The sequence below is a fragment of the Taeniopygia guttata genome, chromosome 3 (assembly GCF_048771995.1).
Source record: "Taeniopygia guttata chromosome 3, bTaeGut7.mat, whole genome shotgun sequence".
NCBI lineage: Eukaryota > Metazoa > Chordata > Aves > Passeriformes > Estrildidae > Taeniopygia > Taeniopygia guttata.
The window spans coordinates 91,679,364-91,702,294 of NC_133027.1; the positions used below are offsets into that span (position 1 = coordinate 91,679,364).

Below are 22,931 nucleotides of genomic sequence, written 5' to 3' on the forward strand. Positions count from 1 at the left end.
CCTCTCCAGGTGTCAGGGTGGTTAAAGTCCCTCATAAGAGGGGAGAACCAGGGCCTGTGTATTGAGGCTGCTTTGAGCATCCTGCATTGTGGCATCATAGTGGTGATGGAATAAGGAGGCTGTGTTCTGTGCAGGACACCCATCACAGTCCCCAAGGGATGGAGGGATAGGAAAACCTGCTTGACCTGGAGGAGGCAGAGCCACCCACGGCTCCCCTCACCATCAGACTAGCCTGGGACAGTGTGTTACAAAGCAACCCCTCAGCCAGGGGCAATACTTGAGCAGGTGACATCCCACCTGCCCCTGGCCCAGCAGGCTAAGGACAAGGGAACAAACAGTGGAGTATCCTGAGGCTGTGGAGTGCAGCTGGGATGCTGGCAGAAGGCTTGGCAGGCCAGGGAATGCCATGGCAGGATTCCCAGACTTGGTGAGGCAGAGGCAGACAGGTCAGCATGTTCTCTCCCTATCTGGCCAGCCCGTGGGCCTCGGACATGGGGATGTGGGGACATAGGGACAGTGGGCTCAGGTAGGGCTGTCCTCACAGGGCAGGAGGCAGCTGCCAACATCAGCTACCATGATGGCCGCCAGTATGCAACTGAGTCTGAGCGGCTGAGGAAGGCCAGGCTGCATGTGGAAAAGGCCATTAAGGTAAGGGGTTTGATTTCACACTGCCCCGAGATGGCACATGCTGGCATTTGTGCGCCTGTGGCTCAGGAGAGCCAAGCCAGAGCATGGGGGTGGGCAGGCTGAACTGGCTGCTGTCCCGCAGGAGAAGAAGATCTTTGCAGTGCAGGGCCCTTACCCCGTCATCCGCCGGCTGCTGCGCGCCCGGGGCTGGGTGGAGAGGAAGCTGCCCCGCAATGGCAGGCAGAAGCAGCAGCCTGGCGACCGAAGCAAACAGCAGCTGGAGAAGAGGGCAAGTGGTGGCGGTCATGAGCAGGGGGAGGCAGTGCTGAGCCCACGTGGTGGGGCACAGCCTCCCTTGGGCACAGCAAAGCCCCTGCCCCACCCACACGATAAGGAGAAGAAGGGGCAAAGGGAAGATGAAGACAAGAAGGAAGACATGGAGCAGTGCAATGAGGACTCTGATGACATCCATGACCTCATGGTTAGCTAAGAGGGCTAGGGCTGAGCTCTGCCACAGCTCCCCATGTCCTTCCCTTGGGACCCTCAGGGGCAGGGCATAGCTTGGGGCAGGAGGGGGGATCCCTGGCTCACCCCGGTCCACTCCCTCCCACAGTCCTTCCTGGTGCAGGACCAGGTGCCAAACTTCCTCTGGACCATTCGCCTTAGCAGCATTGACCAGGAGCTGCTGCGGAGGATTGACGTGGTGAACCGCTATCCCCATCAGTCCGCGCTTTGCACCAAGGTGGGAGCCCAGGGCCTCAGGGAGAGGACACAAGGGGTGGGGGTGTCCAGAAGGGAACGACAAGCTTCTCTAAACAGGAGGGGCTGTGCCAAAATCTGCAAAACTTGCCCTGGTTCGAGCAAGTCGACTTCAATACCTTTTTCCCCCGGTGCTACCGGCTGGGGCTCATGGATGAGCAGGAAGCCTTCATTGGTGAGCCTGGGGCTGCTGCCCTCCTGTCACCCCTCGGGCTCCAGTCTTCCCATGTCCTGTGCAAGACTAGCTAGGGATGATGTTTCCCTCTTTCAGAGGATTTCCACCTGACAGCAGCTCGCAGCCTGCTCAAACTGGCCCTGCAGAAGGTCAGAGACAGGCTGGTGGGGACAGAACAGCTCCCAGAATCTGACAAGGTGCCAGGTGAGTGCACGGAGCTGGCTGAGCGGGGCAGAGGCGAGAGATGAAACAGGGAGATCAGGGCATGTCTGAGGGCTGAGCTTGGAGGCTGAGCCTCTGTTCGTGTCCGTGGCTTTGGATACCTTACTCCATCCCCTGCCCTAGCTCCAAAGGAACCTGTCCCACAGGAAGGCTCAGTGCTTTGGCCCCAAGGCTGGTGTAGGAGTCCTGTCTCTCACCCCATGCTGTCCACAGCAGAGCCGTGCTCCCCGCTGTATCCCCAGCTGGTGGAGGAGGCCCTGGAGGTCTGTGAGCAGCACCTGGGCATCCTGGGGCACCAGGACATCGACAGGAAGACCCCGTCACCCTGCCGCATGTGCATCGACTGGGACCGCTTCCTTCCGGAATACTACCGTGTGGCACAGTGGGTTCTCAGCAAGATGGGGGCAGGGGGGATGGTGGCAGGGCTGGTGCTGAGCCCCCCATGTCACTCCACAGTGAGGGGACCAGGCTGGTGCTGGGCAGGGAGCAGCAGGAGCGGTGCCAGGACCTGCTGCGGCGCCTGGAGGAGAAGCTGCCACAGTTCGGCATAGAGGGCAACCTCAACGTCTGGATCGTCAAGCCCAGCGCCAAATCCCGTGGCAGGGGTAAGGCTGGGGGAAGCATGAGGCACACATATCCCTACGGAGAGGGGATCCCACCATCACTGTGTTGCCCAGGCATCATTTGCACGACGCGGCTGGAGGAGGTGCTGGAGCTGGCGCAGAGCTGCACAGGATCCCCGGCGCGGACATGCGAGTGGGTGGTGCAGAAGTATGTGGAACGGCCACTGACCATCTTCAACACCAAATTCGACATCCGGCAGTGGTTCCTGGTGACTGACTGGAAGCCACTGACTGTCTGGTTCTACCAAGACTGCTACCTGCGCTTCTGCTCCCAGCCCTTCTCCCTGAGTCACCTGGAGCCGTGAGTGTCGCCCCCTCACCCCCAGCTCGCACTGTCCAGCCCCCGGCATCCCCTGACCCAGCCCCGCTCTCCCTGCCCCAGTGCCAGGCACCTCTGCAACGTCTCCATACAGAAGCGGTACAAAACATCACAGCCGGACTCCCGTGTGCCCCCTGACAAGATCTGGTCCAACAAGCAGTTCCAGGCCCATCTGGCACAGCTGGGCCAAGCAAATGCTTGGCAGCAGGTGATGGTGCCCGGCATGAAGGCAGCGATCCTGAACGCCCTCTGTTGCACCCGGGACCAGGTGGGCTCCCGCAAGGGCAGCTTTGAGCTCTTCGGGGCCGACTTTCTCATCGCGGAGGACTTCCAGCCCTGGCTGCTGGAGATCAACTCCTGCCCCACCATGAGGCCCTCATCAGTGGTGACACGCCAGCTGTGTGCCAACGTTCAGAGGGACACGCTGCGCCTTGTGCTCGACCGCAAGGACAACCCCACCTGTTCCATTGGTGCCTTTGAGCTCCTCTACAGGGAGGTAGGCTGGGGGTTGGGGACAGCCACAGCCCAGGCATCCCAAGCCCCCGCTGCCCCTTGTGTCCTCCTGCAGGCAGCCGTGTCCTCATATCTGACTGTGGGGCTGAAGCTGATGGTCACAGGCTGTGCCCTGAAGAAGCCCCAGCTGGCAAAGCATCGATCCCAGGACAAGCCCTCCACCACTGTACTCAGTACTCCCCAGCTCCCTGCACCCTCAGGGGACACAGCCACCAAGGGCCCCTGGTCCAGAACGGCACAGGAAAAGCTGCCTCCTGGGGGACCACAGAGCAGCTGCTGCCTACCCGAGTCTGACCCTCCAGAACTGCTACAGCCCCTGGACTGCTCTGCTGGGAGCCAGGAGCTGCCATGGCTCCTTCACCTGGTGGTGGGGCAGCCCAAGGAAGCTCAGCCCCAGGAAGCTCTTCCCCAGACAGTCTTGCCGGAGATCACCAGCTGTCCTCTGGATAGGGGGCCTGTGCCACCGCCCCGGGGAGCAACCAAGAGCCCCTGGCAACCTCTGGGCGGTTCTGCCAGGAGCCAGGAGCTGCCATGGCTCCTTCACCTGGTTGGGCAAGCCGAGGATGCTCAGCCTGAGTCAGCTCAAACCCAGGAAGCTCAGCCCCCAATCAATTGCCATCCCCTGGATAGATTGCCATTGCCCCGGGAAGTGCCCAGGAGGCCCTGGCGGCCCCCAGGGGCCGGGAGCCAGGGATTGCCACAGCTCAGTCAGCCGCGTGGGCAGCCTCAGGCTGCTCGGCCACACATAGTTCTGCCCCCGATCAGTGCCCGTCCCCCGCTGCGGGGGCCTGTGCCACAACCCCGGGGAGCCCCCAGCAGACCCTGGCGACCCCCGGGCTGTGCACCAGCTCCTGCAGGACTTCCTGCCAGGCCAGCACGCCTACCGGAGCTGTAACAGCACCGGGACGCGCGGCCCTGCCTGGGACAGGCGAGCACGGCAGCTCCCACGGCAATGCAGAAGACGCCCCCACGAGATGACAGCTCCATGCCCGTCCTGGATGGTGTGACGCGGCAGCACCCAGCTGCCTTCCACCGGAACGAGAGCCCGTTGCTGTGCCGCGGTAGCCACCTTAACCTGCACGCCTGCTTTAATAGACTTGCATGAGAAGTAGCCTGGCTTGGACCTTCTGTGTGTGGGAGATATGGACACAGCTGGGGATGATGCTACAGGCAGGACCTGGGGCTGCCAGGGCAGCTCCTCTGCTGGGATAGAAACACAGGAGGCAGGAAAAGCTGCCTCCATTCCTGCCTACCTGTGGTGGCCCCTGCCAAACAGAGCTGTGGCACCTGTGACATTGCTGCACCCCAGCACTGGGAACCAGTCAGGCACAGAGTGCTGGCAGGGCTGGTGCCCCCTGCAATGCCAAGGGGATGCCAGGAGGAATCCCATCCTGTGTGCATGACAAGGAAAGAAGTGGGTGCTTGAGAGCCTGGCAGCAGGTGGGGATTAATGGGCTGGCAAAGGGAAGTCAGGTATCCTCAGTGGTCCCCTGTGGGCACTAGGGCTCCTGGGGCTGCTCGGAGGTACAGGAAAGGATGTGGGGGGGGGAGTGCAGTGGGGCCCTGGGGCAACACCAGCTCCTGCAGGCTCCTTTTGTGACAAGGTTACCCACCTTGTTACAGAATCACAGAATGGCTTGGTTTGGAAGGGACCACAGTGGTCATCTGGTGCTACCTCCCTGCTCCAGCAGGGTGATCCCAGAGCGCACGGCACAGGATTGTGTCCAGGTGGTTCTTGAGTGTCTCCAGGGAGGGGCATTCCTTAGTCTCACTGGGGGATCTATTCCAGTGTGTGGAGTGAGCTCTTCCTGACAGCTGGGACTTGCACAGCCAGGACAGCCCCTGTGCTGGCAGAGAGCAGACAGGATCTCATGGCTCCTCAGCCCTTGTGCCCACCAGTCCCTGTGTCTGCTCCTGTTCTTCGAGGATGGCTGGGCTGGGCCCCTTCTGCCCCACTCTGGGCTGGGCAGGCATGACCAGTGCATCATATATCAGCTGCAGAAAAAGGCTGGTGCTTCTGACAGAAGAGTTCTATGTGGAGATTAGCTGGGAGAGTTTTCTGCTGTTAGAACCAGTTCCTCAGACCACAAAGTTCTTCCTCACTGGGGAACTCCTGCTGCACTAAGGTCCAGACAGACCATTTTCTGCTGGCTGCATTCATCAAGGCCACTGGAGCAAGTGAAAGAGAACCTGGATGCAAGGGGAAAATCAAACCTGGTCAGCAGCAGGGGCCATCTGCATCAGTTTGGATCATGTAACCATGTTGGTCAATAGCCCCTGAAAAAGCTGTTTGGCAGAGCAAGTATTGAGGGGGAAGCATCTTCTGTTCCCTTAGGAAATCCATATGGGGATCATCCTTGGGCCTTCTCATCCCAGCCAGAATGGGCTACACACTGTCCCAGTGTCACAAGCTGCTGCTAGTGTAAAGGTAACAAAGAGGAAGTTTTATTTCTGACTCCAACATGTATACTTTTCCAAAGGTAACAGTGGATTGGAGGGTGAACACACCACCTCTCCAAGGACACTGGACAAACTACCAGTACATCAAATTTCTCCGCCTCTATGAAGGAATGCAAAACAATAGGTTATTTACAGAAAGTTGTGTGAGAAAGTTTTCTACAAGAATGTAAACTCAGAAGGCTTTAGAAAATCTTAAAAAATCAGGGTGACACTCCCAGTCTTCACAAGTTGTTCCACACAAAGAAAGGGAGAAGAGCTGACTTAACTGGCATTTTGATATGTGCCACTCAGTCAGAAAACCCAGTGCTCAGAAAACATTTTTGCATGACTGGTCAATTCATTCAGATGCCAGTGGTCCAGAGGCAGAAGTGGAGCAAGTGGAGGGGCTTGCTTGAGTCAGAATGAATTTTTCAAGACTGTCCTCAAGTGTGGCAGTGAGGATGTATTTAGAGACTCCCTTTGTACATCAGAAGTGGAGTAGGAGAATCTCTTGCATGAAGCAATGACAGCAGCACAGGAAGATTTTAGGGATCTAAGAGCAGATGTCACAAGGAGAGTCAAAGGATGAAGCTCCAGAACTTAAATGACGTCAGCAGAAATAAGGATGTTGAACAAACAGCTGGAAGTAAGTTGTGAGAGAGGGAAAGAAACTGTGCTAATGGACTGGTTATGGAAAAGATGAGTGATTATTTGGTGGATGGTCTTAAAGGGAGCCAAGGGATAGTCAGAGAGAGTGACCTTGGTAATAGAGAGGAAAGCTCTGCTCTCTCACGTGACAGACCCTTCTGGGAAGCTGAATCATTTGTGTGTCAGAAAATGTACTGGGAACAAGTAATTCAAACAGATTACTACTGTGACTCAGTCTCTTGAGATGGGTGACACAAGCAAAAAATAAATCAAAGGGGGAAACCAGTGCAGAAAAGTTAAGCAGACAGAGAGCAGCAAAAAAAGGAAAGGAAAGATGAACTCTACACATGTACACAACTTAAGGCCAGAGGAGTTGTATGCTAGTGCTGTTTCACAGGCAGGGTGTCATCTAACCTCACCCACACTTTGTGATTTGCCTTTGAAGTTCAAGCACTTGTGAAGCCTTCAAGGATTGTTTCAATCTAGCAGAAGTACCTCGGGCTGGCTGCTCTTGCTACCTCAGAGTTCTTCATGTCCTGCTGGATTTCTGCACACCTAATTCCCTGTTTCATCCATGCCCCCACCCAGGCAGCCCTCACACATCTACCCGAAACACAAACATGCACAGTGAGTCCCTTTGTGCAGTTTCTTGTTCCCAAGACTTCCTAAGCCTCTCTGGAGTTTCCCCAGCCTGCCTCTGCTATGGATGTTCAAGGAGGAAGATGTGATCACAGTTACCTTGTGCTAGCAAACAGGACATCAAGTCATCACTTTGATACCACAACAGCTTCAGTAAAAGGCACAAAATAACATTTATATGATAAAAATCCCTCTCACCTCTGTCCTCACATTAATCTTACAGGTGTCCTACATCCAGTACATGTATAATAAAAGAACCTGCTTTTTCCTCCCCATTTTAAACACATTTAGCATTCAGCTGGGTTTTCGTGAAAGGCAATTTGTAGCATCAATATTGTTCTAGTCCCTGTAATCTGTGCTCATATGCTAATGCAAAACAGACAAAAAATCCACATAGTGAAATTCTTGGGCTGCTGTAAGCACAGTGGAGCTAATAAATACATTTACAGCTTAGGACTTTTGAATGGCTCCTGAATAACCAGCTTTATCAATTGTTCGAGACTGAATCTCAGGAAATTAAATTTTGCATTAGTACTGCCACAAATCTCTTGCCACAGCTCCAAGGAACACCTCATTTATAATCTGAAATCAGGGAAGACTTTCAGTTAGAGGAATTGTATTAACTTAAATGGGCTGGAGGAAGGAGGCTTTCCTCATCCCTAACTAAGGGCCTACTTCCTTCCCCCAAAATGAACTTCACTGGGGCAAGGCTAAATCATTGTGTGTTGGCATTATGGGCCATGGAGACCTCCTGGAAGAAGGCAGGGGGAAAAAAATAAAATAAAGTGGCAGAGTATTTGCTGAGTGTGGTCTTACAGAAGGATGGGGTGATTAAATCCTCTCCTACTACCAGCAGTACCTGTACAACCCAACAGCTCTTCTCCTGTGGCACAGGGATTGCAGGGAAATCAAACACTCTGGAGCTGCTACAACTGCTGCAGCCTGTGACATGCTGCTTGCAGGAGAAACAGAACCCACAGACACCCAAAGGCAGGAGAGCTGTAGAAACACAGAAAACAGTGTACAAACAGGAATCTGTTAGTTTTGTGCAATGCAGCTCCTAGCTGGTGACTAAAGATGCCAGAAGAAGCCTGGCACATCATAGGGAATTGCTGTTGAGATGTGCAACCACTACACAGGACCAACAGAAATGCTCACAAGAGCCAGAAGTAGCTTCAAATTGCCTATTAATTCTGGATGCCTGTCAGCAATTGTTATCTGATGGGCCAGAGTGAGCTGGGATCTTCTACGGAGGAAAAAAAAATAAATCAAATCTAGCCATTACTAAAAAGAAATAGCTAAAGAATCATTTCATCATGACTTTCATCCCCTTTTGCCTCTTAGCCCCCCTTCACAATGGCTGTTTCCTCCTGGCAGCACTCCCTCTCAGCTTGCTGGAGCTCTTGGCCCTGCTCTTCCCACACCATTCACCCTGTCCCAGCTGAGGGGGTCACACTGGTAAAGGTGCAGGACCTCCCTCCAGCTGCCTTCAGCTGCCTGTGAATTGCCAGCAGCTGGGGGCATCCCCTCCCAGCCTGATCATTCAGGGCTTTCTCCTTGTCACCATGTGGCTCTGAAAGCTTTAAAGCTTTCCTGGGTGAATAGATTTGAATTTATCAATAAACAAGGAATATCCACCTTCTGACAGTCAAACCTGCGTATATGCAGGCACCATCCGCATTTGAAACACCGATTTGCATCTTTTTGTAAATGAGTTTGCTGGGGCCAGGCTTGTGAAGTGTGCTTTCAGTGTGGGAGGAAGCTTTACCTGAATGTAAAAATATTCAGTGAAAATGAATTTCAGAGATGCATGTTGCTCTGCTTACAGAAACCGATTTTATGTGACCCTTCAGCAGTCACAGCAGGATCTGAAAAATTCTGAAATATGGTCATTTTAAATACAATTTTTGTGGGGTATGTAATCAAAACTTTAAAACTAACCATTTTCTGTCAGGCTCAAGATAGAGTTATAAATAAAAAAGACAAAACCAAACCCAAAAAGAAAACAAACAAACAACCCCCCCTTCATGCTTCAAATATCTGTTCTAACAGACTTTTGAGACTTACCATCAATAGTTTTTAGTTTTCACTAAAATGAATGCCAGCAAATCTGTGGGCTTTGGGCAGTTATGTTTCCTTGACTCTATTTGCATGCTTATGCACTAAGGGAAGAGAAACAATTGCTCATGACCCATCACCACCAAACGCCTCAGCTGCGAGGCTGAATGTTAACTACTGCCTGTTTACAAGGAGTGCTTGCAGCAGTCTCAGGAGCTTGGGAGAGGCTGGATCTCTCCAAACAATGACAGAAGAGTGGGTTTGGCATAACCCCCACTGAGTAGCTCTTTTTGCTTTGGTCCTGCTGCTAACTGGGGAGCCTTGGTGTGCCATTGCACATGTGCTGGGAGCAGGGTAAAGCAAGATCCTTGCTAGACTCCTGGATTTAAAATCCTGCCTGGACCTTCAGAAGAGTTTTCTGAGATGTCATGAACACCATTCTACCCCATACACCTCCCAGTTAATTTATCTCACACTCTGTGCCTTGGGGCCTGGCTTGGTACCATGTAAAACATGCCTGAGAGACTCTCTAAAGCCCTGTCTTTAGTTTATCCTCAGCCACTGACATTTTCAATCTCAAGATCAGCTGCAGCAAGAAACTGTGGTGAAGAGGTCCTGAGTCCAGTTCTGGTATGGAGCTCCTGATCCAACATCTGCTCGGGAATCTTGTGTTAAAGAGGCACTAGAAAAAAAACAACAACTAGACCAGTCAAGCTTTAGTACCACACCTCATCACCTGCCTCTCCTTCATTCTTGAAGGGCTGCCCATTCCCTCCCTGCACCTCCCTTCCTCCTTATCAGGAGCACTGCAAAGGCCTCCCAAGGGAATGGAAGAAGGAGGGCTGTCACCCTGGCAAACACCATCACGGCACAGCAATGCAAAAAGACCATTCTCCTTTCTTTAGTAGTAAAAAAATGCCTCCTGATTCCAAAAGGCTTACACTACAGTAGCTGAGACATCAGTACTGTTTCACTGGGTTCTCTGCCCAGGGTCCTGACAATATTCAGAAATTTGCCTGGGAGCACTAAACTAAGCCAAAAAAATTGCAGCACAAGTGAAAGGCTCAATTGAAAGTCACATCCAAGCAGGCAAGACACAGTGCCAAGGCAGTCAGCAGCCTGGTGGATATTTTAGGCTATTTAATCCTTCAAATATATGCCAAGTATCTACCTGCAAGTCCTCAGCAGGCAGCTTTGCTTTAGTGAGGGGTTCATTCCAAAGGAAGGTAAATGTTAGTGCCTTCCTTCCACTGGAGCTTCTAATAACATCAAGTCAAATAATTATTTCATACTAATAAATGCAATACAACACAAATTATTAGATTCCTAACAATCCTGTTTTGGGGAGGCTCCCCGATCCATAAAGCTGAATCACTTTGTGAGGAAATCACCTGTGTTTGAGGTCTGCTCCTGGGGGCTGGGGCACGATGGTGATGGCATAGGGAGGAACGGGGCAGTTTGACCACATGCCATGAATAAAAGTCACTGTCAGGGGAAAGATCCCCCCACAAGGCTTTTGGCTCGGCTGAGCAAGAGGGACCCAGCGTTTTGCACGCTCTATTTTCTTCTCAGCCCAGAGCAGGACTTGGGGCACAGCTGTCAATCTGAGCTGCTTTTCGTCTTCCTTGCCAATACTTCCCCGCTACATTTTCCCTGCGGCAGGCAGCTGACAGGGGAGAGGTCCTGGTGCCGAGCACAGCCAGAAGGACAGAGCTCTCTCTGCATGCCTCCAGGTGCCGCAGCGCTGCAGGGCCGAGCCCCCTGCACTTCCCGGCCGGCGAGGACCCGGGAGACGCACCCAGGACCGCAGGGTCCTCACCATCGCACAGAGATTTCTCCGCTTCTCTGGCCGCTGCTGCAGGGTTTTCGCCGCAGTTTTCTTCCGATCTCTGCTGCCCTCTGGTGATGCGCAGCCGAGGCAGAGAGGAAAGCCCTCCTGAGGAACCAAAGCCTCTGTCTTTTGCAACAAAATCTGACTCTCAGCCTCATTAAACCCCCAGCGTAGGCACAGCTGGTTTGATTCTTCTTTGTCCCCAACACAAACCGTAAAGTCACTCGGTGAAGGATTTCTTGTCCTACAACACCACAGAGAATTCACTGAGAAGTTAATTTGTCCTTATTACCTCACACTAGGTAAATACTGGTTTAATCAATTTACAGACTTCAGTATTAATTAGGGGAAAAAAAAACCCGGTAGGATGAGTGTCAAAGACACATGAATTTTTGTCTGCATCAGGAGCCATTCTGAGAAACTTAGTCCTGCCCCATCCACTGCTGCTTACAACCCCACATTTAGATCAGATATCTATTTTCCATTAGCAACTCAAGGAAGGGGCTACCACTCAGAAGGTCTTATCCAGATCCTGTGCAGAGCTCTGGGGAAAAATCCAGGGGAGGATATTATCTAATCCCTGCCTAATACACTTCCCAAATAAGTTAAGACAAAAGCTGCCTTTCTTATAGAGATAAATGCTGTGGCAAGCAAGCAGGGATGGACCCAGACTGCTTCATATTCCAACAAGCTTCATTTTCTCCTGAGCTCCACTGTTCCCATCACCTGCTGCAAAACAGATTTTTAAACCACGCACAGACTGCTCTGCCTCTGCTGCATGTGCTGAGACCAGTTGAGAGCAGAGGAAAAAGAACCCCATTAGGCAGGCTCCTGGCTGAAGAGACAGATCTGCTTCAAACCCGCTCCTCCACTGCCTTTTGGCATCCTCCTGGACAATCTCCATGGCTCAGCGCTGCTCTGCAGGGCCCAGAGGGAAATGCTTCCCTAAAGCACCTGCCAGAGAGCTGAAAATTGCCAGCAGGCTATTCCTATGCCACTTTACTTGGTCACAGTAGGGAGGCAATGCAGCCCTGTGGATAACACACCAACCCAGAAATCCAGCCCCTTGTTTCTCTGCTGCATCTCTAGGAACAATCTCTCTGTTCCTCGATGCTTGAATTTCTGCCTCTGCAAAAGACATGAAGGTATCTTTTCCACTGTAAAGCAGCGTGAGAGCTGTTGGTAACAAGATTTATGATTATTGAGGAGTTATTTAGTACAGCTTTTAGATCCCGCTCCATTGATTTTGCTTCACAGACTCAGTGGCTCCTGCCGCTATTACCGGTTAACTCACAACAGCCCACCGGTACCTCCTGGCCGTGGTGTTTGTGGAGGAGGATCCTGGCACTCAGAGCTGCTCAGAGAGCCATGGTCACCAGGGGATTTACAGTCCAAATTAGAGCTTGGATATAGCTCTCTTTCTTTCTTTTTGTATTACCCCATTGGATGGGGTGCTTGCAATAAGCATAAACCACAACCACCAGTGTCATATTTAACTCATGTGAAACTTAAGAGGGTGAAACAGCTTTCTCTGATAAGCCCTGTGAAAAATAAATGGTGAATGTAGATCCTAAGGTAGGTTACTCCTCATCAGTCCTGCTGCTTCACAAGGGCCAGTTCAACACCCCTTGTGAGTTCTGCTGCCCTGTGCTGTCCTGTTTTGCAATCCCAGGGAAGTGATGGGTTATGCAGTGGAGGATTTCTCTGGCTGGTGCATATTTTGATCCATAATGAATCATTTTAAACAACTGTGCTGCAGTGCAAAGGGAGGTGCCTTGTCCAGGTCACAGTGTTTGGGTTTAGGTGAGGAGGTGGGTTAATAGCAGGTAAATGAACCTTCTGCCTCCAAGACTGTCCTAGGTTGCATTATTTGGATAGAAACAAACAATTTTCCCCTTCAGTAAAATCTATACCATTTCACTCAGTGGGATTAACAACTAATAATAATTTTTTAAAAATTAAAAAGCAAGCCAATGTGGCAGAAGCGGACTGCCTGAACATCCTTTGTGTGTGATGTGTCTGAGCACATGAGGGACCAAGAGCCTGAGTCACTGAAGGGGAAGGTCTCAGGAAGCCCACATCAACATCAAGTCATTCAGGAGCACTTCTGCTTTGTTTATGCAGTTGTCTTTTAGCCACAGTCACAAAATCAAGTCTCCCTTCAAGTAGCTGAGCTGCCAGTTTGTGGTCCACTATGAAACAGCACAAACTCAGAGTGAGTGCTGCCTGTGCTTTGCCTCCTTGGTCCTCCAAATCTGAGTTAAACTGGGTAGGTTGGGAGGCAGTGCTGCAGGATTTTCCATTTCCTAATCCTAGCAGAGACAGCAAGCCACCCCCAAACAGATCATCCTACCCTACCAAATCAAAACCGAAACAGGAGGTCAGTACTCCAGCCTAGACTCAAAGTTAGGTCTTAATTCAAACACTTTTGTTTTACTCCAAATCTCATTCAAAAGGTCACACTGGACAGAGAGTGTCTGCAGACAGGAGACATGAAAATGCCTTTGCCATGAGGGGGGTTTGTGGACATTGGAGCCTCTCTACAGCACCATTGGACCCTTTTCTATTCAGGATGCAAATAATTGTGACTGAACTGCATTGACAGATTTGGATTTTCATTTACTTGGAGAGAATGGCCAGTAAGGTAATAAGGTAATTAAAGGTCCTTAATAAGGTAATTAAAGGTCCTCTTTAATAAGCCAGCACAAGACATTTTATGTCTGCCGGCTAGTGCCCAGTGTAACCGAAGTTCAGCTAAACACACTGCCAAAGGAACATCCATTTTACCTAATGTTTATTGACCAGATTTTAAAAGCAGCAGGCTGCTGCAGGAATCCTCCCGAGAGCTCCGTGCTGCCGTGCTGCTGGGGCTGGCTCCGCAGCTCGGCTCGCTGCGCTCTGCCGCCGCTCGGGGAGCGCCTTCCCAGCCTCCCGTCTCTCCAGCGAGAGACCAGAGCTCCTCCAGCTTTCCGCTTCCATCCCGTACTGCGGCAGCGCCTGGAGCTCAGTGTGAGCCAGCCTGCCTGGAACGGCACAGAAAGGCTGGCCTTATCGCCGCTCGAACACCTCGTTAGGTGCTGCGTTAATTAATATATCACAGGGGCTGTCGGGAGCACACGCTGATTAACCGAGAGCCCAGTGGAGAGGGGCTGGGGGGACGCGTGATGCTGGAGCTGGTTGCTCTATTTAACTCCGGATCTTTTTGCTTCCCTGCAGCAGCAGCTTTTTGTCTGCGCCTCTCTAACGCTCTCTGTCAAAGCCCCAGGCATCACAACAACTTTGATTTCTTAAAGACAGACACAAACTACATTTGTGCTGAATTATTTTTACCCATAGATATCTCAGATGTGAAGATAGTACAAGGAATGAGAGTATTTTAACAAAACCAACCTGCCACACCTCAGCCCCAGCATTTTCAGATGTTTTTAAATGATCTGGAGATTTCAGGTCAACCAAAAGGCTGTTAAATTTTATTCATGATGATCTCTTTCTGAATTTTTAGTGTAGCTGGATGGCAAAAGCACAGTGGCCTCTCCCCTGCTGTCATTTTTGTTGGAAAACAGTCTCTCAGTTTCTGCTACCTGCTGTCATCCTTCTTTTGGCTTTGCTTAATCACTCATGCCCTCTGCCTCATCACAGCAACTGAAATCTATTTGGTCTGCCTTGTTTCACCTCTTTTCTGCATCTCTCCAGGCCTGCACCTCATCCTGGCTTCCCCTTCCCAGACAGGCACCACGCTGGTTCCTGGTTTTCTCCTCCGTGCTAAGTGATGTTTCTGCTACATCACTTCCAGCTCTGTGTGCTTCTCCCTCTTGCATCTGCCTCTTCCTCTCCACGGTTATCTTCTTTTTTTGGCCCTCCCTTCACTAAAACAGGCAATATTCCTGCACTGGAGGAAGTGCTCAGCACAGTCCTTGGGCACGGTTTTGAATTCCCATTGCTCACAATGGGAATTCAGTCTCCTTCAGTTACCCATAAGGGAGCTCAGCAGATAAGTTTTCAGCTGCCAGAGAGCGAAAGTCATCAGGAGGATTCTCTATTTCTGTCAAGAGCTTCTCCATTGCTACCACCACATACCCAGATCACATATCCTAATATTTTTCCATGGGAAAAGACAAGTCAGCCAGAACCTTGTGACTTTCAAAAAGCAATCACTGATTATCTCACTGTTGCAACCAGGAATGCCTCGAGGAAACTTGTACTTCTGAATGCAGCCAGGGCACCCGCAAAAATTTCTCGTTGGCAGGATTAAAAGCTGCACTTGTGCTGCCAAAATGCAAATGCCACTGTGAGCCAGCTGAGAGCACACCGGTAGTTCCAACCCTTTAAATAATCCAGATGCGTGATTGACTGGTGTTGCCCTCTTTGCATGTTGGGTTCACAGCTGCAGATCAGAGCAGCAGGACGTGCCTGGAGCTTGTGTCAACACCAACCTACACATGTTTAGCAGGGGCTGCTGGCCCACAGGAGGAAGCAGTTTGACAATTGCTACCAGGCGGAATTTCTGAAAAGCCAAACACCACATACAGCATTTCGTTGGGGAATTTAGGAGCTCTGATCCTTAAAGCTCCACAAAGGACAGGGATGTGGGGAACGGAAAGCATAGGGAGCAGCAAAACCACCCATCACTGCTTGTGAAAGGTGCTATAGACACTTTGACCTGCAGCTCTTCTTTCCCAGCTCTGGGTTGACCATGCTCTGCAGACATGAGGGAGAACAGTGCTCCAAGGCCAAAATAATCAGTACAGAGTGAAATTATCATGGCTTCCTGCTTCCAAGGAAGCTCAAGACTCTCACCTTAGTAGGGGTGGTGGCTGCCAAAAGTCTGTGATCTGCAGGACCAGACCATCTCCTTTACAGGGCTCAAACTGGTTGGATTTGGCCCCTCCTACTCCCACTTGTTGCAATTGCCAAGATCTGTCTCCACTTGTGCCCAGCACTAGAGGATGAGGACACTCAGCTCTGGGAACTCAAGTCACCCCTGTGGCCAGCACAGTGCATGTGGCAGCTGGAGTGGGTGGCAGAGTGTGGCAAACCACACACAAGGACTTGGCAAGCCATGAGAGCACAGTAACTTCAGCTAGAAATTACAGCCCTCCCTTCCAGTGGAAGGATATCTGCATGAGCATTTCCCAGAGCCCTGGATCTCCACTCTCCTGCACTGACACCTGCTCCAGCATGTGCAGTGAAGTGAATGTTACCACAGGGTAAGGTGCATCTCTGCAATCACCTCTGCATGCCCAAGCTTCACCTCCCTTTAGGGAAGGTGTGATCCCAAGGATGACAAAGGTAACAGACATCTCCAAGCTGCCTGGGTCAGATCAGGCGCTGTTTGCCCAACTACATACCATGAAAAGTATCGAGAAAATCCCTTCTCGAGATTGGCTGCAAACTGCCATATACATCATCTACATTTACATATACGTACAAAAGCTTAATATATATGTAAACTATATTTACACACAAACATATGTTAAAGCCTTTGGTAGGGTTGAATGATCCCTACAGGCTGAACTATTTGAATTTCTCAGGGAAAGACTTAGGCTGCATTAAGGATGTTAAGCTTAAGATATTTATATTAAAAAAATTTAATATTTTTCAATAGTTGAAATTCTTAAGGCCTTAATCAGGTTAGAGGGATTTAGAAGTTAGATCAATATCTCATCACACGGAATATAGAATTGGCTTTTTTCTAACTGCCTACAATAATGATTTGCTCATTTTAGCAGACTTCTCCAAGTCCACACAAGACACAGTGTGCCACCCTTCTAGTTTCCAAGAGCTCTGTGGCATTCCAAGGCATTACTGCAGAAAACAGATGTATTTTTATGGTAATCGTTTTAACATCTTTGACATTGTTTTGTAACCACCTTGGATCCCAATATGCTTCACAAAGCTGCAGAGAGAGGTGAGGGCTGATGAGTCTAAATTTAAGGAGCAGGAAACCTGACTCACTGCTGGCACTGCCAGTGGCTCCCTGCAGGAGCAGGTAAATCAGATGGTGCAGACACCCAGGATGGTGTCTGCAGCACCTCAGCCTTGCCCTGGAGCCTTTCTCCCTTCAGTCATTACCTTCAGGAGACATTCCCAGGGAGCAGGTGAGGATGAGAAAGCTGGCAGCATCCATGAATGTCTCCATCACCTGCTGCAGTGTGTCCTCACCCACCTTCCACTGTCACACAAGGAAGGGTGATCTTTTGGACAGCCTGTGGGTGGCCAGGCTGAGCAAAGATCAGTGTGACAATGTTGTGTGGGCAGGCCAAACCTAAACTCTGTGCTTTGCTTTAGGCAACAAGTTCCAAATAATAGTGAAAACGTCACTTCAAAACAGGCAAATAGCCTTTTCAACCATAATTAAAGACCTGGGAGAATTTTTAGTTTATGCTCCAAGCATTATACATTTCTAATGGTAAACTAGGAAAGGGGAGAGTATATGGAAATACCTGGGTTTGGATAAAAAGTTGTATTAAATTTTCAGAGATCCAGGTGTTGTTTAGTAACCTCTGAAAATGTGTTGCTGTTGAAAATGGAAACATTTGGATGACCATTTTTAAAAGACCATGAGAAACCTAGAGATGCCTTTCCTCTGGCCCTGCCCTCAGCTGGGACAATCCCTGACTGCCTGGGACCATGAGAGCTCTGGAGCATCACCCTACAAGCAGCCACAAGAGCCTCTAGGTCATTGTATGTCAATTCTCTGCTCATGAGACCCACATGTTGTGGTGACCCTTTCTTTCCTATGCTACAAACAGCAAGCAGAGAGACCTTTCTGGAGGGAGGAAACTGTGGTGAGTGGAAGATAACATCTGCAAGGTGATGCTGCTGCTAAGATTTCTGCACTGTGACTTCTGCCACATCCAGAGCCAGCAAAGCTCCTTGGAGACAGACTCCTCCAAAGCCATCTGCTTGTGAGGGTGTTACCTCACACACTTCGCAGGGAACAAGCAGAAATCCAGCACAGCTCCCCTGCCCCCCTGGCTGACAACCCAGAGCCCATAAAGGCTAAGCCCAGCCAAGGAATTAAATATCATGCTGAAAGACCAAAGCTCTCCCTCCCCTGAAACAGAAGGTAAATATCTCTAGCATTTACACTACCAAAGTTATATTGGAGAAGGCTCCCATAGAGACACTGATTCAAAGGAAAGTGTTGCCGGGGTTTTGGCTAGCACATGGATTTAGTCCCAGCTGCAAAGTCATGTCCTGGGGACAGGAGGGACTGGGACAGCCAGGGTCACCCAGCCCCCCCGGCTGCCTGGCTGAGGAGCAGTAGAGCATTAGTAAGAGCTGGAGGGAAAAATAATAGAGGAGGATAAAAATAAAAATACTCAAACTCCATCTTGTCATTAATATGAAATATATATATATATACTCAACCACCATTTTGTCCTTAGTAAAACAGGACCAGGTTATAATTTGGAGGTGCACCCCCTGCTCCATCAAGCCCCCTAGTCTCCTGCTGCCAAATCCCTGACATACCGAAACAGCCCTGAGGCATGGGGCCTTGCTACCCCAGAACAGGGATTTCCTTGGGAACATCAGCTTTGCTCCAGAAACAGGATGATGGCTGGTTTGGATTCACACTTCCTTGCTGTCAGGAAGCCAGGTCTGTCCCACGGCTTGGCTGAGCATTGGAGCTGGAAGCAGGAATAATCTGAGGCTGAAAAGATGCTGCTGGTAACAGAGAGGAAAGCAACATTTTTGCCCTCATTAGCTACGTCCCCAGTCCTCTCCTACCCTGTTTTGATGTTTCTCCAGGCCCTGTGATGGTTTAAACTCCTGTGGGCTACCATGGAGTTGCAGGCACTGAGCATCAGATCAGTTTTTCCCAGGGTGCTCCCGACTCGGTCTCAGGATGCAGCACCAGGCAGCAGAAGCTGCCTTGCCCAGCACTGCAGGCTGCCTTCCCTTCTCCTCAACGACGTAATTCCTGAATCTCTTCAAATAATCAACTTCAGGAGGAAAACGAGAAAGAAAAGCCTGTGGGATTTACTTTGTTTCTGGGGAAATCAAAGGTAGCAAGGCACAACAAGAGAACTCCCCTTCCCATTAGTGTGGAATTCTGCTCTGAATGCAGAGCCCTTCCCACGACACAGCTCAGCCCCAGTGGCTCACAGGAGCAGCTGAGGTTGTGCAGCCTGTCCTGAGACACAGAAAGCACCCTGCCCTCCCCAATGCCTCAGCAGTCTCTTTCACCCCTTACAACGTAGCTGAATGTTTCCAGCTGCCTGTTTCACTGCAGTCCTCCAAAAGCCTCTGTCTGCAGACCTCAACAGCTCCATCCTCCTCTAGGGCAGGGGCTGCCTGCTGTTGCCAGCACTGTATCTGCACTTTCAGGATTTCAGCCTTGGAAGAATGTCAGGATAGTCTGAACTCAAGGGAGTTCTCCCCCATAAAACTGGGAGCAACAGCCTTAGACTCTGCTTGTATCCCCACTTCCCAGTGTTGGAGCAGAGAGCAATCCCTTCTCCATCCTCTTTTGCCCCAGAATGCTGGCTGCAGGAGTAGGGCTGCAGGGGTGGTGGTGAAGCAGCATGGCAGGGAGGAGCTCAGGGCAGTCACCAGAATGGCATTCCCACCAGCGTGGGCAGAGAAAGAAAGGAAAAATACCTCTTTTCATTCTGATGTACAAACAAAAATTTCTTAGATTTAGAGCTGTTTGACCCATTTCACTCCTTGGACCCACTCCAGAGCTTTCAGACTGTCTTTGGGAGTTGGAGTCCAGCTCAACTCATCTCCAATATCCCTCATTTTTGATGGCTTCTCTTAATGTCCCAGCTACCAGTTCATCCCACTTTGGGTGGAAAACAATGGATTCCTTGACAAACACACACACCCCCTTCCCCAGCTCTGCCTTCCCCTTCTGCCCCTCAGCACACCCGGTCGGCAAAGAGGCCCTTTGAGTTTCCCTGTTTGGTGTGGAAGCATTTGATTTGTGTCTCATTTTGCTGCAGAATGAAGTGAAGGTTCTTTCTCATTGCCAACCACCCCCTCAGCCTTCCCGAGGGGATATTCCTGTCCCCCGAGCCTGCTCTGTGCAGTGAACCCTCAGACACCAGCAGCAGCCTGAGCATTTGTCATTAATAACATGATTTCCTGGGGTTTGGAGAGGGAAGGTAACCCAGACCACCTAACACAGCTCTGAAATGATGAATCAGAAAAAACAGGCTCTCATTAAACATCTCAGTTCTCATTGTAACAGCCTCCTTTAAAAAAAAAAAAAAAAAAAAAAGCTCTTAGAAACTATACCTGGCCTTCCTCTGCATCCATAGAGAGCCAAGGAGCATACAATTACTGACAAGGGCTGGATTTGGAGAAACTGAAGAATTTCTCTTGAAAGCTACCCCTTTTAAGATCTTCAGTTGTATTTTAGCCTACAGTATTTTGGCCCAGAGCTGTCTGACCACTGAGACTTGCAGCAGTCTCTGCACCTGAGCTCCCCTGCCCAGACTGAACACGTGCCTCAGGCAGATGGAGATGCTGAGGGGACAGAAGCTGCAGCAAAGGCAGAACTGTTGCACTGCTTGAAAATAATTTAACTTCCAGTAACTCACCAAAATCAGCATGGATACCACTAAAACCATTCATTTCCGTTGCTCTGCCATGAGTATAACAGTGAATAGCCGCATTGGATATTTTGTAGCTGCTCCCAGCCTGAAAGCCCACTTTCCAAATTCCAGCCTGAAGAGAGCTTCCACTGCTGAGTAACGAACCCTGAAATTGGACAGTGAGGCTTGGGACTGCAATAGCAACAACAGCACTGCCACGACTCACAGGAAGCAGGGCCAGGGCTCATAAATACCTTCAAGGTGACAGTACCTGAGAAGGCTGGAAATTACTCATAATTTTAACAGTGCTGGAGACAGAACATTCACTTACAGGTAGTAATGCAGGAAAATACCTACACTTGTGGGAGGTTCTTGGCAGAAAAGCTGTGTAGAGCTCAGTAATGTGAAAAACTCACTGGAGAGAAAGAAACTTTGCCTGGCCCAGGCACAATCCACATTCCTGGGCCTATTGCCCCGCACTCAGCTGACTTAAAGGATGTCCATGGGCAATGAGGTCAGAGCCCTCCTAGACAGAGCTCAGACTTACAAACCAGCAAAACTGAAGTACAAAAGAAAGGAAGGACATGAGCTGCCCAAGTGTTTTCACAAATACCATTAACTTTGCTCAGCTTCTGACTAAAGCTATCAAGACATGTGACCAGTTACATTTGTTTTTTCTCCTCCATGTAGAGCAGAAAAAATGCATCCCCAGCCATTTCCATCACATGAAGAAACTGGAGGGGCTGGAGACTGAATAGCTGCTGCAAATTTATTACAGTCAAGTGAACAGCATCCCAATCTGCCATTGCATTTGCAGGCTGATGGAAGAAAAGGAAAATAGAGGGCTGACGAGGGTTGTCAGACATATCCTCACTGGTGCTGCCAAGCATTCTGACCCATGCAGACCTCCCTCAGCACACAAACGTGTGACCCACACGTTGTAAGGCACTGGCACGTCCCTGCCTTTAGGGAAACATTGGAAAAGAACGCATTTCCTTTTCGTGACTTAACAGGTTCCTTGTATTTCTTTGCAGCTGCAGCCTTCAGCAGCAGCACAGCAGCCTCCGGGCCCAGTCCAAATCTATGATTTCCTTCAGAATTTTCCATGGCAATGCTTCCTGCTGTCAGTTTGTGTATGCATCCCCATCATGATGCACTGGGCAGGACAGAATGGCTGGGGCAATGTTTCCAGCCACCCTTGGCTTCCCAGGGAGCTCTGAGACTGCTTATTTCAGTGCTGCTCCAGTGTTTCCTCTCCTATTTGAGAGTCTCAGTACATGATGCTCTACTTTGGGTAATTAATTTTTAAAGAAGCTGTGTATATTAATGCAAATTCTATTAGCGATGCCTCTTGGCGGCCTGGGTATTAAATACAATGCCAGTAGCACGACAACACTTGACAGTCTCCACAGTGGTAAATTACATATAATATTATTTATGCCACTTTTAATGCTTTTAAGACACATCCTTAAAATAAACTGGAGTTGTTAGTATGCTTATACTAAAGCACAAAAATATTCCTTCTTAATTTAGCCAAGCGTATGTTCCTATTAGAGCTGGAGATGCCAGATAAAGGCTGGCACACACCATGTGTGGTGTGAAGTGCTGGAGCTGTGCTGCCTTCAGAGGGATTGCAGAGGCTGATACCAACGAAGGCTCCGACTTGCTGCTCCTTTGGAGCCACAATTTGATATTCCACGCTGGATGATTACCATCAAGGGACAATCACAGCATTTGACAGCAAGCCCAACTGCTCTGCAAAACTATTTTGGTGATGGAAATTCATAAATCTCTGCTTGTGTGCTGGCCACTAGAGAGGGACAGAAGAAGATGCTTTGCAAGTGCAAATCCCTGCTTTGAACAGCTTATAATGCAGAGTACAGTGGCAGCACTGTGTTGGATTCAGCCTGTCCACGAGGAAGGAGAAAAATCTGCTGACAGATTATATTCCACAGCAAATAAATTGTGCTGACTACTCACAAGTGAGCAGGAGTTGGACACAGGAAGGGCACTGTGCAGGATCCAAGCAAAGCTGGATCTTGCACAGCACGAGGTATGCCAGAGAGAAAACTAAACAGGGCTGCCATGTAGTGCCTGACAGTTCACTGTTCTACTAGTCCATAAAGTCAAGCCAATCAAAAGATCTGAGCCCCGTGTGGGTGTTAAATGCAATGCCACAAAGCAGGACAGATGGATTTCTAGTCCTCTCCTTATTTTTTTTTTTTTTTTTTTAAGCAGCACACAGAAGACATGGAAGCAGTTAAGCTCTCAGAAGCTGGGATGCAGCAGAAGCAAGACTGCACAAATAACCTGAACTCAACATTGTAACAAAACTTGGAGTCGACCAGTTGCACTCTGGTTTTGGTCACAGCTTCACTTCACTGTGCAGGAGGGGTAATGTGGCAGGAGCTGATGTTCTGCTCCAGCAAGCACTGTTTTCCATCTCCTACCTCTGATTCCATTACCTCAGCATCCTTCAAATGAAAGGGACACATCCACTGATAAGGTCAGGCTGCTCTCTGCCCCCAGGGCA

At 50.1% G+C, this 22,931-nt stretch overlaps 1 protein-coding gene across 1 annotated transcript; it reads left to right on the forward strand.

Moving 5' to 3' along the window:
• Positions 1-650: 650 nt before the first annotated feature.
• LOC100222002 (tubulin tyrosine ligase 3-like) lies at positions 651-4,319 on the forward strand. The gene is made up of 7 exons (XM_072926131.1): positions 651-1,108; positions 1,241-1,369; positions 1,447-1,561; positions 1,658-1,765; positions 1,907-2,165; positions 2,240-2,707; positions 2,789-4,319. The coding sequence occupies exons 1-7, from the start codon at positions 686-688 to the stop codon at positions 4,131-4,133; spliced, it is 2,847 nt and encodes a 948-aa protein (XP_072782232.1). The 5' UTR covers positions 651-685; the 3' UTR covers positions 4,134-4,319.
• Positions 4,320-22,931: the final 18,612 nt, after the last annotated feature.

What these genes read in the sequence shown, in the direction of transcription:
- LOC100222002 (XM_072926131.1), top strand. Translation starts at nt 686, where the DNA reads ATGCTGGCATTTGTGCGCCTGTGGCTCAGGAGAGCCAAGCCAGAGCAT. An exon ending in ATGACATCCATGACCTCATG is followed by an intron (nt 1,109 to 1,240) that starts GTTAGCTAAGAG and finishes TCCCTCCCACAG; the next exon opens with TCCTTCCTGGTGCAGGACCA. An exon ending in GAATACTACCGTGTGGCACA is followed by an intron (nt 2,166 to 2,239) that starts GTGGGTTCTCAG and finishes GTCACTCCACAG; the next exon opens with TGAGGGGACCAGGCTGGTGC.